The 16,791-nt window shown below is 42.3% G+C and overlaps 1 protein-coding gene across 2 annotated transcripts; it reads right to left on the reverse strand.

The window, feature by feature from the left end:
• Positions 1-5,907: 5,907 nt before the first annotated feature.
• On the reverse strand, positions 5,908-15,930 carry RBM43 (RNA binding motif protein 43). 2 transcript variants are annotated; one of them, XM_077830507.1, is made up of 5 exons: positions 15,809-15,921; positions 13,753-13,805; positions 7,946-8,144; positions 7,383-7,477; positions 5,908-7,300 (listed from the first exon to the last, which is right to left on the reverse strand). In XM_077830507.1, exons 3-5 carry the CDS (start codon positions 8,064-8,066, stop codon positions 6,545-6,547), a joined length of 972 nt encoding a protein of 323 aa, XP_077686633.1. In that variant the 5' UTR covers positions 8,067-8,144; positions 13,753-13,805; positions 15,809-15,921; the 3' UTR covers positions 5,908-6,544. The 2 variants fall into 2 exon arrangements, with proteins under 2 accessions (XP_077686633.1, XP_077686632.1); XM_077830506.1 differs by lacking the exon at positions 13,753-13,805 and having other exon boundaries at positions 15,809-15,930.
• Between the last annotated feature and the right edge of the window lie 861 nt (positions 15,931-16,791).

Here is a 16,791-nt window from a genome sequence, read left to right on the forward strand (position 1 = left end):
ATTTTGGGGCAGTTCTATGGCTTGTGTTATGCAGATGATCGCAATGGTCCCTTGTGGCCTTGGAATCTATGAAACCCTTTTTCTAAACATTTATTATTGTTCTCATGCATTGAAATGGGACCTGAATGATGAATATGGATAACAGCGGACTGAACTGTTGTTTGGTTTCACAGTTCCCTCTCTTAAAAACGCTATCTCGTACAGCAAACAATACTGTATCATACTGAGTCACAACAGAGACAATGCTCTCCATTTTCTACTGCAAGCACAAGGTGTCTGTGTACATCTGTTTGCAGAATCAGGGCCTATAAGGGATTTGAGTGGGAAGGTAGTCACTCTTTAAGCCACAAGCCAGCTCCATAGACTTTCCAGTCACTATTCCAGTTCCCAAGCTGAAACAGTAGATGCATGTCCTGCCCTCTACACACCTCCTACATCTCAGTCAGTGCCATATGGTCTGTAGTCATTGACCTCAAGGCCCTGACCCTTCATGAACACCCTGTCCCCTTCCATCATGGCTGTTTTTGCAGAACTGCTATAAAGACTATGTGTAAAAATCTGAAACATACAATAATAATTTATATTAATAATTTTATTAATCAGAGACCACAGCCCCATTGTGCTAGGCACTTGTACAAACAGAACTAAAAGATGACCCTTTCCTCAAAGAGTTTACAATCTAAATATAAGTCAAGAGACAACAGATTGATACAGTTTGATGGGGGAATACAAGGAAACAATGAGATAATACTGGTTAGTTTGATAAGCAGTGCTCACAGCACAGCATCTGCTTAACCACTGTCAAGTTTTCCCTAGGAATCAGAGCAAAGGAGAGGTTCAAGAAGAGATTTAAAGGTGAATAATGAGGTAGCTATTACTATTATACAAGGTTTGCAGAATCCACCTAAGTACCAACCAATCAACTTGTGGAACTTGTTGCCTGGGAATGTTGTGAAGGCCAAAACTATAGCCAGGTTAAAAAAAAAAAGATAAGTTCATGAAGGATAGGTCCATCATTGGCTATTACACAAGATAGTCAGGGGTGCAAGCCCGTGATCTGAGTGTCCCCAAGCCTGTAAGTGCCAGGAGCTGGGACTGAACAACGGGATAGATCACTCATTAAATTGCCCTGTCTGTTCATTCCCTCTGAGGCATCTGGCATTGACCACTGTCAGAAGACAGCATACTGGGCTAGATGGACCATTGGTCTGACCCAGTCTGGCCATTCTTATACCAACTCCTCAGCCATTCACCCTCTGTGCAATGGAACTTCCCTCCCTCAACCCCCCCACACGCTCATCTCAGCTTCACGGAGGGCTTTCTCTGGTCCTGGGTGAATTTCATTCCTTGTGTTCTAGTTCCTTTGTCTCCGCTGATTGCATCCCTTTTGCTGTCTGTTCAAAAGTTTCAATTACTATTTTCAAATGTACAGAGAGAAAAAGAAAACCCTATTATATATAATTGCAATAAATATATACCATGTAACAAAGACCATAAAGACAGCAGGATGGGCTATGCAACTGTTTCTAAATCATAGTTCAAATGACATCTGATTTGTAAGGGAGACAGAATCACTGATATTGTTTGGATTTGACCCACAGTTATTTGAAGTAGCAATTTTTATTAAATTCTTTATTCTTTTCAAGGAATTTAAATTATTTTTATAATGTAAGTTAAATACAATGAAAACACCTCTACACAAACAATGAACTGAAATAAGAAACAGGAATGCCATAAAGACAAAAACGTGAAATTTTAAGATAGGTTTTCTATATAAATTACGGTAGAGAAAAAATGAATATATTAAAAATTATGTAAAAAGAGAAAAACAACTACAGTCTGAGTAGTGGAAATGAGCACAAATATGAACGGATTTTATCTTTTCAAAACATTCTATAATTTCCATCCCTGCTGAGACTGTGATACAGCAAAGTACTTAAGCTCATTCTTATCCTTGTCTTCTTCCTTGACTGTAAATTGTCATGCACTACAATGGCATTGGTTTAATAAAAAATAATAACTGGACCTTCCATTTTCATGATAAGTAAGGCTGATAGTTTGTCATGGCAAGAAAATACCAAAAGCACAAAGTTAGGGGGGTTTTGTTTGTTTATTTGTTTCTTTTAAAGGGAAATGCCCACAGGATTTTAAATAATTTTATTTTCCATTAAAAGTGCTCAGTTACTGTCTTTAATAATTTGAGTATCTACCGATAGATGCACCCTCAAAATAATATAAAAGAGATATAAAATATAACACACTGGGTAGTTTTGTCTTGTTGTGACAAACCATTATTTACATTCCTATATTACATAGTATAAAACTATTTAAAAACCTAACTCACTCTCCCCTGCTTCTCCACTACAGCGGATACTGAGAGAGCCAAATTTGCAAAAGATCATTACATCATATTAAGTGACAAAGTCCATTAATTTTTATGATGAAGCCCTAAAAGATGGGTTTAGTAATGGCTCTGACACAGTTTTAACCTAAGACTTATACTTAGCCTCAGATACCAAGGTGACAGGCATCATAGAACAATGTAAGCACTTGTACAGTTTTTTTACATTCCAAGTACTATACAAATATTATGATTATTGTTAATTATATGCATTGACAACTATCAGAATGAGATCCCCTTTTGCTAGGAAAGTACAAATGCACAGAGAGAGGCAGTTACTGCTCCTAGGATCTTTGACCCAGAAAATATTTAACTAAACGTTAAAATATTAACTAATTTTCTATTAGATCGTGGAGTTATTTCCTTGGCAATGTGGTAGAAACACCACTATTTGAAACATTTAAAACTGAACTGTAAAACACAGCCAGAAACAATCAGGCACTGGCAGGGGGGATAACAGACAATATGACATGAAGGTCTTTTCCATCCCTAGTTTCTGTAATTAATTATTAGAGTGATTGGTTGCTTTTCAGTACAATTTTGAGGTTGCTTACATCTGTACAGGAAATTATTACTCCTCTCTTGTTCACAGGATTCACTGCTGAATGTGATGACTTGCTGTGGAAATATGTGTCATAGAATCATAGACTATCAGGGTTGGAAGGGACCTCAGGAGGTCAGTCCAACCCCCTGCTCAAAGCAGGACCAGTCCCCAACTAAATCATCCCAGCCAGGGCTTTGTCAAGCCTGACCTTAAACAGTTCTAAGGAAGGAGATTCCTCCACCTCCCTAGGTAACGCATTCCAGTGTTTCACCACTCTCCTAGTGAAAAAGTTTTTCCTAATATCCAACCTAAACCTCCCCCACTGCAACTTGAGACCATTACTCCTTGTTCTGTCATCTGCTACCACTGAGAACAGTCTAGATCTCTTCCAATCTCTTTGGAACCCCCTATCAGGTAGTTGAAAGCAGCTATCAAATCCCCCCTCATTCTTCTCTTCCGCAGACTAAACAATCCCAGTTCCCTCAGCCTCTCCTCATAAGTCATGTGTTCCAGTCCCCTAATCATTTTTGTTGCCCTCTGCTGGACTCTTTCCAATTTTTCCACATCCTTCTTGTAGTGTGGAGCCCAAAACTGGACACAGTACTCCAGATGAGGCCTCACCAATGTCAAATAGAGGGGAACGATCACGTCCCTTGATCTGCTGGCAATGCCCCTACTTATACATCCCAAAATGCCATTGGCCTTCTTGGAAACAAGGGCATACTGTTGACTCATATCCAGCTTCTCGTCCACTGTAACCCCTAGGTCCTTTTCCGCAGAACTGCTGCCTAGCCATTCGGTCCCTAGTCTGTAGCAGTGCATGGAATTCTTCAGTCCTAAGTGCAAGACTCTGCACTTGTCCTTGTTGAACCTCATCAGATTTCTTTTGGCCCAATCCTCTAATTTGTCTAGGTCCCTCTGTATCCTATCCCTATCCTCCAGCGTATCTACCTCTCCTCCCAGTTTAGTGTTATCTGCGACCCTTGGGGCACTCCACTTGATACCGGTTGCCAACTAGACATGGAGCCATTGATCACTACCCGTTGAGCCCGACAATCTAGCCAACTTTCTATCCACCTTATAGTCCATTCATCCAGCCCATACTTCTTTAACTTGCTCGCAAGAATACTGTGGGAGACCGTGTCAAAAGCTTTGCTAAAGTCAATGAACAACACATCCACTGCTTCTCCCTCATCCACAGAGCCAGTTATCTTGTCACAGAAGGCAATTAGTCAGGCATGACTTGCCATTGGTGAATCCATGCTGACTGTTCCTGATCATTTTCCTCTCCTCTAAGTGCTTCAGAATTGATTCCTTGAGGACCTGCTCCATGATTTTTCCAGGGACTGAGGTGAGGCTGACTGGCCTGTAGTTCCCAGGATCCTCCCCCTTCCCTTTTTTAAAGATGGGCACTACATTAGCCTTTTTCCAGTCGTCCGGGACTTCCCCCGATCGCCATGAGTCTTCAAAGATAATGGCTAATGGCTCTGCAATCACATCCACAACTCCTTTAGCACTCTCGGTTGCAGCATATCTGGCCCCATGGACTTGTGCTCGTCCAGCTTTTCTAAATAGTCCCGAACCACTTCTTTCTCCACAGAGGGCTGGTCACCTCTTCCCCATGCTGTGCTGCCCAGTGAAGTGTCCATTTCACTGCATTGTCAATAACTGCGTAAGTAGAAGCAAAGCCAGGAGTCTAAATGCAGTGACCAACACTTTCATTCCAAAACTTAGAGATATTCAAATAACTGGTCTGATTGTAAGAGATGCTGAGCAGCTGCAGCTGCATGTCAGTGAGAGTTCAATAGTCCTGTGAAAATAAGGCCAATTATCACTTATCTGTGCCTAATATGCATTTTGAATGTGGGAGGCTGGGTTAGCTGACTGAAAAAACAGGAAACGTTTCTACAAAATGACTACCAATTACTAAACTACATTTCTGGGGTCAGAGCTCATGCACCCTTCCCAGGTATAAAAGCTCCACCTTCTGGGTGTGTCTCTATCACAAGGAGCTTCTCCTGCAAGGAGAACACCAAAGGCAGGTAACAATGTTCCTGTTCTCTGTAGCTACCTGCTAACACAAACAAATATACAGTATCCCCAGGTTCCTCTCTGATAATCAATACCTACTTGGTTTATCCCTTATAGTATCTGAATGGCCTCTTATTTATTCCTTAAACACTTAAAAATCCCTTCTTCCCCGCCCTCAATATACTCTCTGCCTCAAGTAAGGTGGATTGATTTAAAGCAAAGCAATTTAAACCACCAAGAAGGAAACCTTGATTTAAATAAGTGATTTTAATCTCTTTTTTTTTTTTTTTGCATTTGTACCTTAGTTATTTTTCTAAAGAAAGATTAATTCTTGTTGGTTGGAAACCATTAAAATATGTTTACTTGCAACTTGCAATAAGAGCCTTTACTTTAAATTTGCTATTTCTTTCTGCTAACCAGGAGGATACACTGTATCTTTACACAGTTATTTAAGGAATTGTGTGGATTTTTCATCTTCCTCTGCAGCATGAGGCACAGGTCCCTTACAGGTTTAAACTACTGTAAATGGTGGATTCTCTGTAACTTGAAGGCTTTAAATCATGATTTGAGGACTTCAGTAACTCAGCCAGAGGTTATGGGTCTATTACAGGAGTGGGTAGGTGAGGTTCTGTGGCCTGCAACGTGCAAGAGGTCAGACTAGATGATCATGGTGGTACTTTCTGGCCTTAAAGTCTATGAGTCAATGAGCCTATGTAGCTTAACATAAATTTATTCAGATTCCTAATTTGCACCATTTTTTGGTTACAAAATAGTGATTGGTGCATGTTTTTATTTACTAGATTATGATTAATTTTTTACTTATAATTTCTGTCAAGATATATGTGGATGGAAATTAGAATTCAATTCATGCACAAAAACAGCATTTGCTTTTTTCATTGGTTAAATAAAGCTACTTTAAATTTGCTGCATATAGAAAGAAAAAAGTTTATCAAAACATGTTTTACATGTAAAACTAAGTGATTTATTAAACAAAAACTTGCATAAAAAGAGTGTATGTTAATACAGCCACAAGAGGCACTCGTTTGTGATGCACAGAGACCATAAAACAGGGATGGTCCATTCACTACGAAAACTAACTTCTACGCACTTTAATTTCACCAGATGCATGAAGAGGACATTTGCTACTTGTTTGAAATTTAAGTTAGTATTTGGGACTTTTGTCTTGGTGTCCATGATTCCTGTGCTTTGAGAAGTGCCTGTGCACATATTGTAGGACTGTATCACCTGTGATATAGAAGGGCCTGCATTTTCTTTTAATGATAGAGGAGCCACAGTGTGTGAAATGAGGCTCCTAATACTAGTAGGGTGCTGTGTGGAGTCAATGGCAAAACTCTAATGGGAGCAGGATTGGGCCCTAATTAATTGAAGTTTGCAAAGTGCTTTGAAATCCTCAGCTGGAAATTACAGAAGTGCAAAAAATCCTTTATAAAAGGTCCCCAGTAATAGGGCTTCTATCAACGCCCTTGGGAGACTGTACTTTGGTGTAAGAGATGTCATTCTCACGAAGTCCTAGCTCGCAGGCATCACCTACAGCACCTAAATGACTTCTACCTCCTGAATCTCTTTTGGAAGTGGCTTTTTACTGTTCTATTCACTTCTTGGGTAAATTCATATGTCTCAGAGGAACTTCCTATCACATCAATGTGAGTATCATAAGGAATAACCAGAACTTTGGGGAATCGGGATTTTATGCTTTCACATGCCTGTTTATATTTCTGCCTTTCAGGTCTGGTGTTGCCATCAAGAGAGAATCTTTCTTTACGTAATCTGCAGTGAAGTTTTGCAGACAAATCTTCAATTCCCTCTTTGGCCCTTTCTAATTCTCTAGAATCAGAACTTGCTCTGGCATTTTCTAGATATACTGTGGTGATCTCACCATCTGTGACTCCATGACTTACAACATTGTATTTTGCCAGACTTTCCTTGTATAAAAAATGTTTCATGTAGTAGTATATATCTGTGTCAAGGACAACCACTTGTTCTTTCCTGTTTACATTATGGACAAAAGTATTATTTGGCTCTACAAATAGTCCACACTTCTGGATCCTGATGTTAGGTCTCTGATCTGGCTTTCTCTCTCCCCTCTTGCCCTTCCCTGAAAGGGAATTTGCTTTTAATAACAAATTGTCTTTTAGTGTCTTGATTGCTGGGAATGACCCTTGAACAGAAATTTGTCCATTGGATTGCAAAGGACTGAAGCTCAAGGCTGGGATAGTCTTCTTAAGCTCCTGCACCAGATCTTCCAAAATGTATTTATCTCCAAAAATGGACAAATCGAGAACAGATGAGACACAGGTGAAGACCTATACGTGTAAAATAAAAGCAATTAATAAGTGCACCACAGGCATGACCACACCATTAGGACGCTATGATGGAAGCACTTACGTGTTCACTATAGAGAGATATTTTCAGAGGATAATACCTGCCCAACCTCTTGTCCTCTAGTCTGTGTTCATCTTTCTGGAGAACATTCTCTGTAACTGAGAAGAAAATTCAGACTCACTTTGGTTTGCAAGAGGATGATAATGTTTTATTTCCTGTCTGATGGTTGGAATACTTCATACGTGTGTTTCTCTTGATGGTTTCCCTAGCAATTTCCCCATTGCTCAGTATTCTTGCCTGATATTTTATGTATTTCTCAAAATTGTTCAGAGGAGAGAGAGCAGCCTGTCTCCTTAGAACATTAATTGGCAGAGATTTATTCCCCAAGGCTTGACTATAAAAATCTCATCTGCTATGCAGGTTATAGATTTATTCTTTTACTTGTCTTAAAAGACACAAATACACTGCATGAAGCCTATTCACATTTTTGCCCTTAATAAACAAGAGGAAATCTTAAAATTTGGGATTAATATGAGGGCGTTCATGTGTAGTGTTTTAAGTTTAATGTTCTAAATTACATACGCTTATTTCTTGGTTACAATTACGTTATTTGTTAATATGAATACCTTCTTGATCTTCAAAGATTATGTATGCAACTCCTTTTATTGTTGTTGGATAAACTACATCCTTCACGTCTCCACCTCTATTCTTTGTCTTTTGGAAATGAATCATCAATATGTCAGCCATGACATCATCTTTCACAATGCCATCTGGAATACCAGAGACCACAACTGTTTTCCTAGAGTTGGCAGCTCGTCCTAGGGCCTGTGAACAGAGACACGACACATTGTAAATACAAGTTATACGTGCAATGACTTCTGCCATTAGCTGTTCCCTCCCCAGAAGAGATTTCCCAGTATCTCTCTGATATCCACTCTGTCACACCATCCCTCCTGTACAGAGATCCATAATACACCTCCTTCCATTCCTGCAGCAGGAAGAATGCTGAATAAACTTTTGATTCTCTCCATAGACCTCATAGAACATTTCACCAAAGAACTCCAGGCTTAATTTTCCTTTACATTAAAGGTTTGTCTACATTACAGAAGCACAGCTACGGTGCTGCAGCTGTGCACTGTAGCGCTGTACTGTACAGGCTTCCTACTTCAAAGGAAGGGAATTTTCCGACAGCGTACATAATCCACTTCTCAGAGAGATGGTAGGTAGGTCAACAGAAGAATTTTGTTGTCTTAGCTGCCTCTACAAGATGGGAGGGTTGGTCAACCTAACTTTGTTGCACAGGGCATGATATTTTTCACAGCCCTGAGAGATGTAGCACGGTCAATCTAAGTTTTAGGTGTAGACCAGGCCTAAGGCCTTCTTACACTAGTGGTGTAAATCACATCAACTTCAAATGCCAAAGCGGAGCAAGTGAAAAGCAGACTTTTAGACTTAAATGGCTTCTAAAATGAGCAGAATTTGGTGTGATATTAATAAGACTACTTTTGTTCTATTTTCTGATTCCAACATTGAGTGTGTGAATAGAGTTGGAAAGTACTACTGTGACCGGAGTCCAAGGAGGGCCATCCTGAGATTGCTCAGTCAGGGCAAAGTACAAAGAATGGGGCAGACAATCCCCAAAACTAGTGGATAGTTCTAATACTTAGATTCACCAAACCATCAACAAAATAGCTTCTACAACACCTTACTGGTTACCCAGAAGCCATAAATACAGTTCCCTTAAACAATCCAGCCTTGAGCTCCTACCCAGACAGCCAAGTCAAATATGACAAGGATTACTGAAAATCTTGTTCATCATATAAAAAGTTCTACCAATCCCAAAGTACCAGACACATTACTCACCAGGTCAATGAATATTCAGATCTTACCCAAATAAAGGCTTACAGCCAATTCTTATTAACTAAACTAAAATTTATTAGGGAAAAAAGAAGTATTGGTTAAAAGATCATTATACAAACAGACCTGAATAAAATTCTTAGGTCATTTTCACAGTACAGATGGTGAGCTTTAGAGCTGCTAAGAGTTCTTTCAGAATAAGTTCCTTAGGTTACATTCCAACATCCAATATCAGGGTGATCCAAACTGGAACTGGAGATCTCAGTCTTGCAAAACAAACTTCCCATGACAAAGCTTAAGCAGGTCTGAGTTACAGGATCAGGGCCCTAGAGTTCTTCTTATAGTTCTCTGGCAGCCTCTTGATAGCAGGCATTCCTTGGATAAAGCATTGTGGATTTGCAGTAAAACCTTCTATTTACTAAGCACCACCAATAATTAGCTACACAGATTGGCATCAGGCAACTGCCCATCTCCTGCCATTTATAGGTAGTTTACTACAAACTTCAAAGAGAAATGAAGAAAATGATACTACTACATTCACAGTTCATCTAAATGTTTTCTCCTTTCGATCTCTGAATTAACAGAATACAGCATCAGACAGGAACCATTTGGGTACACTGTCAATCTCTAACAATATATATGTCAACACACCAAAAAATACAATCATTATATACTAATATATCTCTAAAGGTTGAATTTGGGTCATTTAGCCTGCAAGTTGCTTAACCCTTTCTGGCTCAGTGTCACAACTACTATTTACTGTTCAGGAGAGAGAGGCTTTGTAACAGTTCACTGATTTAAGGAGAAGTAAATAATTTAGTGTTTCGTCATGGAGCCATCTATAGGAATGAAGTGTCAATAATTTCTGAGTGGCTGTGAGCCAGGTCAATTTTTCTTGACATTCTTTACACTACTGTAAGAAGCTCTCTTCTGGATCTACACTGCAGAAGGTAGAGCCAGGGCTAGCATAGCAGTTATAAAGCCTGCAACACATGCCACAGAATGATAATTTTTCACTGACATGGATTCACAGTTATGTGGACCACCAGTCTATTATTTCCAAAGGGAGTCAGAAGCCAGATTCAATGACAGCGTAGCAGTGCACCCTGAAAGCTTTAATATGAGAAGACATGAGCCCTATTTTGATCAGGCTTCACATTTAAAGAGCTATAAGTTTTACTTATGAAATTGTGATTTTCTTCAGTATAAGCCAATTTGTTTTTTGTTTATCTTGATAAAATCGTGGGGCAGATTTTTACCCCACTCTCAGACAGCACAATGGGACTGGAGACAGGCAACTCCCGAGCTAGAGGGAGTTCCCAGAAAGCAAACAGCAGCCAGAACTGGCACCTTCTATATAGCCTCTGGCACAGGATTGGGAAGGCGGGAAGGAGGCATGGCTAGAACACTCATCTGGCAGACAGTCCCTTAGGAGGCCTTGCCAGCTGGCATGCTGAAGCAGCCCTGAGGCTGCTCTAACCTGTGCCCAGTACTGTGGCAAAAAGAGGGTCAAGAAGCCGTAACTGGCTCCTTCTCTACGATAAAGAATCCGTAAAAGAACCTGCCACTCCAGGTTACCAGACAGATATGTGGTCTCACACACAAAAAAGTGTGGTTTAGTGGTATGACCATAAGAATGAGAGGAAATAACTCCCAAGTTCCAGGTCTGACACTGACCCCTTCTGTGCCTTTGGGTCCTTAACATCTAGGCCGCCGGTTCCCCATCTGTACCATGCAGCTACCAATACTGAATCATCTACCTCACAAGGAGATATGAGGATGAATTAATCTGATAATGTTTTTAAAGTGATATATAAGAGTTAAATAGTAGTGTTATTTTTCTTCAAAGCAACACCATCAATAGATTTTGAATTTGTGCCTCTATAATGGTATACTGCTGCCAAGAGGAGGACTGAGGTGACTATGTTTAATTTTGATACTGGGGCATAAACATGAATCCCATTAGTTTATATCTCTATGCTACACAATTTTAAAATGTTACTTTCACTGGAAAAAAAATGTAGACCCCATTGTATCATAAGCTGAAGAAGTGAAATGAGTGAATAATAATGAGATACCACAGAGCAGGGGTCTCAAAGTCCCAGCCCGCAGGCCATCTGCGGCCCAAGAACCTCCCCACTGCGGCCTGTGGAGGAGAGACACATGCAGTCATGCTGCTGGGGCAATGTCTGCTGCAGGCACCGCCCCCCACAGCTCCCATGGCTGGGGGAGAGGGACAGAGATATCATCACTAGTTGCTGGGCAGAGTCAGCCATAGAGGCAGCATCATTAGTTGCCGGGCAGAGTCAGCCATGGAGGCAGCATCACTAGTTGCCGGGCAGAGTCAGCCATGGAGGCAGCATCACTTTTTTCCACAATGAATATAAACAAGCCAAAATACCGCACACAACTATCTGATGCACACCTTGCTGCAATCCTGAAGGTTTCAACTGCTCACTCACGAAGGCCAAACATCAACAAACTGACAGAACTAAAGCATTACCAGGTGTCTCACAAGCACTAAAAACTCTCTGGCAGGCGAAAAATTGTATAAAGTTGTATGACAGTTTTATTATTCCTAAGAAATTTGAAATAAAAAATACAATATAGACATTTTCTTTTCTGAACACCATCTTCAGTGACATTATTGGCCCGCTGGGAGGATTTGAGGACTGGCACTGGCCCTAAGGTAAATTGAGTTTGAGTCCCCTGCCATAGAGAATATTAATACTTTGATATTATACATTTTTTCAATACAGGAATTAATTTCAAAAGACAATATTTAAGTAAGAAGCTATTTCAATTATAGATGCTGCATCTTTTAATTCATTTATGTTTTTTGAGAAGGTATCCAAGACAAAGATGCTCTCATTGTTTGTAATGCATGTTGGAACAGTACATCGAAAGAATGCTGTCTGGTTGCATGAACAGAAAAGAAAAAGAAAAGAAAAGAATAGTGTCACAAAATTCTAATATCTTGCTTTTACATAAATGCCAAATTACAGAAGAAGAATCAATGGAAAATAAAGGCCAGGTTCACTGCTGATATAAGTTACTGCAGTTCCACTGGAGTTGTGCCAACTTATACTAGCAAAGAATTTGGCCCTGAATGTCAAGAGAAAGCTAAGACTTGCATTTGCAAGACTGAAACTGTTAATCCTGTGATATTCATCAAATAATCTGAATGATACAATGTGATGGGCTAAACTAGGCGCAGAGGACCCCTGCTGCAGCCTCAGAGTCCTGCCACACCCATCCCAGGAAAAGAGCAAAAGAGGTGTCCTCCAAGCAGCCTAGAGTGGCTGCAGAGGAAGAAGCCAATCAAAAAGGCTGCAGGAAGCAGCCAATCAGGGCCGAGGAAGGCCATATAAAAGGAGCTGTATCGCTAGAGTCAATTAGGGCTCAGGAAGGACATATAAAAAAGAGCTGTAGAGCTAGAGACAGTTCTTTGCTGGAGCTCCTGGCTGGCCAAAGAGAACTGCAGCACTATGTATAGCTCAGTGCTAGCAGGGGCCAGGGGAATGAGAGAGAGCTCCTGGTTGGCTGCTGGGCCTGAATACAGATGAGCCCTGAGATAAGGGTGAAGCTTTTGTGGTGGCTGGGGCTGTGGGGAAGTGGTCCACGAATTGAAGGCAGTTAGTTAAAGGGACATGGTTGTGCATGACTGCTATTCTTAGGGGCCTTGGGCTGGGACCCAGAGTAGTGGGCAGGCCTGGGTCCCTCTCCACCCCCCACTGGGGAACTGGCCTACAATTGGGCAGTGGTAAACTCCCCCTAAAAGGGATCTGAACGACTAAGAAGCCCAACTGGAAAGCTTGGGTTTGAACAGACCAAGATGGCAAAGCCATTGCCTCCAGAGAGGAAGCCCTCGGGGTGTGCCCTGATACCAGGCTGGGACTATCTAAAGACCACAGACACACCTAAGCAGAGGGGGCACTTGTGAGAGACGGGTGCTACGCTGTTAGACACAGATTTAAGCCTTGATTTTGCAACTGGATCTACAAGTGTAGACTCCTACGTTCCAGTGGGATCCCATGTAAGTCAATGGTGCTGCACACAGATGCATGGATTCTTCCAAATGGATTCTATTGCAGTCATTAGTCATTTAGCTGATGGAATATTAACACAGTAAAATAACAGTTTATTGTAGCATTAGCTTGTTGCACTCTACTTATTGCATCTTACTGCTTGCCTGCCCGTCTTTGACCTGACAAGTCGTCAGTGTGTCCTTCTTAACAGATTCTGGAATGGGCAAGGCCTTTGTGCAGCCAATCAGCAGCTTTGGGGTCTTCAAGACAATCCAAGCTGCGGTGCAGATCAAACAATGATACACATTGTTGAGGACTGCCTGCTAGCCAAATTAGTGGTGGTGTTCCAAGAGCTCCACTTGGCCACTAAGAATGCTATTGCTTTGCTATGTGAACGCTAAATAAATAAATTGCACTCTGCTCGTCTTGAGAACAGACTTTCACTTTTTGTCAACCAGAGAGCTCATGCACAGAAATACATGTTTTAAACTGACACTGATTGTATGAACAAGCTGCTTTCTGGCTGGCTGAAGTATATATAGGGTTACCTGGTTTTGATCGGAGTGGTTAACCAAAGTTGCGGCCCTGAAGTTTGTTTCTTCTAGAAGGAGAAATTGATGATGGATTCAGGTATCTCTAATGCAATCCTGTTTGTTTACAATAACATGTACAAACCCTGTTTCTCTGAATAGAGCAGGAATCAAGCAGCAAAAGACAATTTCTTTGCTCACAGTCCCAACTCTCTTTCAGCCAGCACTTGGCCCAAAAGCTCACTCTTTCTTAGCTTTTTTCCCTCAGGATAGTGCTAACAGTTCTGCTGTACCTGGTCCCTTGCTGCCTTCTCTGTGTTTCTCTCATGACAGATACCCCCTCCCTTCTCCCCCCCCACAGTTCTACCAGTCAATGTCCTAGCCCCTGTGACAGGTGTTTGCTGTACCCGTCCCTAGTAGGGTTACCACCTTTGAAATGAAGAAAAAAAAAAAAGGCACCTCAGCTCCAAGGCAAGCCCACTGCAACCCCAAACACAAGGCAACTCCACAACCCTGCCCCCCCCTTCAACAGCCACTTACAGTATTTAAAGAGAACACATTTAGATAAGACTGACAACACTGCATGTCTCCTCACCCTTGAATGACTCAAACCCTCTTTCTCATACACACAGGCGGTGCGCTTGCATGTTGGTGGACAGACAGCTGCTGTGTTTTCAACAGTTTTGATCTGTTATTTAAACTGCGGAAGTGGGAACCCTGCAGCCTCTTTAGTTGGACACAAACTTTTATCCCAGTGTCCTGTGATGATAATAGGTTTCAGAGTAGCAGCCGTGTTAGTCTGTATCCTCAAAAAGAAAAGGAGGACTTGTGGCACCTTAGAGACTAACCAATTTATTTGAGCATAAGCTTTCGTGAGCTACAGCTCACTTCATCAGATGCATTCAGTGGAAAATAAATGCATCCGATGAAGTGAACTGTAGCTCACGAAAGCTTATGCTCTAATAAATTTGTTAGTATCTAAGGTGCCACAGGTCCTCCTTTTATTTTTGTGATGATAATGCAAATCTTTAGATCCACATTAAAAAAAGCTCTGGCATAATTAATTATTTTTCTGGCAAATCTTTTTTTTTTTTTTTTTTTAAACAGCCAGGCCTGTCAAATACCGGCCAGGTGATAACCCTAGCCCCCAGGGAAACCCGCTGAGCTATACAGTTCAGCTTTAACTCAAATTTTGTCATGTGCTTGTGTGTTGGGTTATTTTAGCCACCTAGTTACACAGAGGGACTTAATGGCTTCTTTACGTTTAGCCTGAATGAAAGAGGGCTCTTACACCCACTAACTTCGAAAAGGTTTAATACAACCCACAATGACCGTTTACTTTGGCTAAGGAATAATAGCTAGCCAGCACTTTGGTTAGTACACATTTTCAATGTGTTTCCTTAAATTACAAAGAACTTACTAGAGAATGACTGTTATTTAACCGGGCCTGGAGCAATTTCATGTGCTGTTATCCATTCAAACCACACAATTACTGTTTTGGCATATAAAACAGATGAATATTGTTCCTGTGCTGGGTTACGGAGGCAGGTACGGACAAGGGGGAATTAGCCAGGAAAAATAATACAGTCCCTCCCCCTCCGAGGCCCTATTGCAACTGCAGGGCCCAGCAGCTGGGCTAGGGGCAGCCAGAGCCAGTGCAGGCTACCGAGGCATGCGGTTTCTGCATGGATGGCCTTGACCTCCTGCAGCTCCTCCACGAACAGCAAGTTTTGGGGGGGCAGGCCCGTGAGAGGCAAACCCTGCTCCTGCCCTGGCACGGTGTGGGGGGATTTCTCGGGGTGAATCCCCTTTGAGATTTCTCTTCCCCAGAACAGCGTCACGCGCACTGTAGGGCAGGCTGAGCCGAATTTGACCCACGATGTTTTCCACGCGCTATAAGAACGGCCGGGCCGTTCCGCGGGTTCAGCCTCTTGCGAACCGTGCAGCGGGGCGCTCGGTACGAATGCATCACGCAGCCCCCCGCGTCCAGAGCCCCGCTACCCTCAATTCGAGCCCGAAGTCCTGCCGGGCCAGCCCGGAGCCCCTCTGCTGCACGCGATAAAAAGAAACACACCCAGTGCGAGCCGCTTGCCATGACTGCGCCGCTGGCCGCCTGGCCCCGACCGTGCAACAGCCCGATGCAGCTTTACTTTCACTTCTTAGTTCGGTTTCCCTGACAGCCTTGGCATTCATCAGCCCGTCTCGGCGCGATGCTCGCTGGGAACTGTAGTACCCTGCGCCCCTTATCGGGGGAGAACAGTGCGCTGTAAAAGGGGACCGTCAACTACACGTCCCAGCTGACAGCTCTCCCCGGGCAGGCGGCCGCTTCTGTTGAGACGCTGAGGAGCGACGCCCGCTCCTGTCGCTTGACACCCGTGGACTGACACAGGCGAGATACAGGTGACCCTTAACCCCAAGGAGAAACTAAAGGGGTTTGCGACACAGAGATTGGGTTTTAACTCTGGTGTCTGTGCCCGGTTTTCTTGTTGATTTGTATGGGTTGTTTATAACTAAAAAGAGGAAGCATACAATCAGGTACTGATAGGAGCTGGGTGTCTTACCCAGTACTGGTACAGGGGCACGGCATAGCTGATGCAGCATCGGCCTGGCCTGCGGCACACCAGGCGGTCATCTAACGTGCCCTGAGGTGTGAAACTGTCACAGGCCGTACTACGCGCATTTTTGCTTATCTAGATCGATCTATCCACAAATAAACCTATAAAAAGTAAAGGAGTACTTGTGGCACCTTAGAGACTAACCAATTTATTTGAGCATGAGCTTTCGTGAGCCACAGCTCACTTCATCAGATGCATACCGTGGAAACTGCAGCAGACTTTGCAGTTTCCACGGTATGCATCTGATGAAGTGAGCTGTGGCTCACGAAAGCTCATGCTCAAATAAATTGGTTAGTCTCTAAGGTGCCACAAGTACTCCTTTACTTTTTGCGAATACAGACTAACACGGCTGTTACTCTGAAACCTGAAATAAACCTATGAAACTAAAATCAGGATGCTAAGTAGGAGGGGGAGGCGATAAGGAGGGAAGGAGTGGGATGAG

Source organism: Eretmochelys imbricata, chromosome 11 (genome assembly GCF_965152235.1).
Source record: "Eretmochelys imbricata isolate rEreImb1 chromosome 11, rEreImb1.hap1, whole genome shotgun sequence".
NCBI lineage: Eukaryota > Metazoa > Chordata > Testudines > Cheloniidae > Eretmochelys > Eretmochelys imbricata.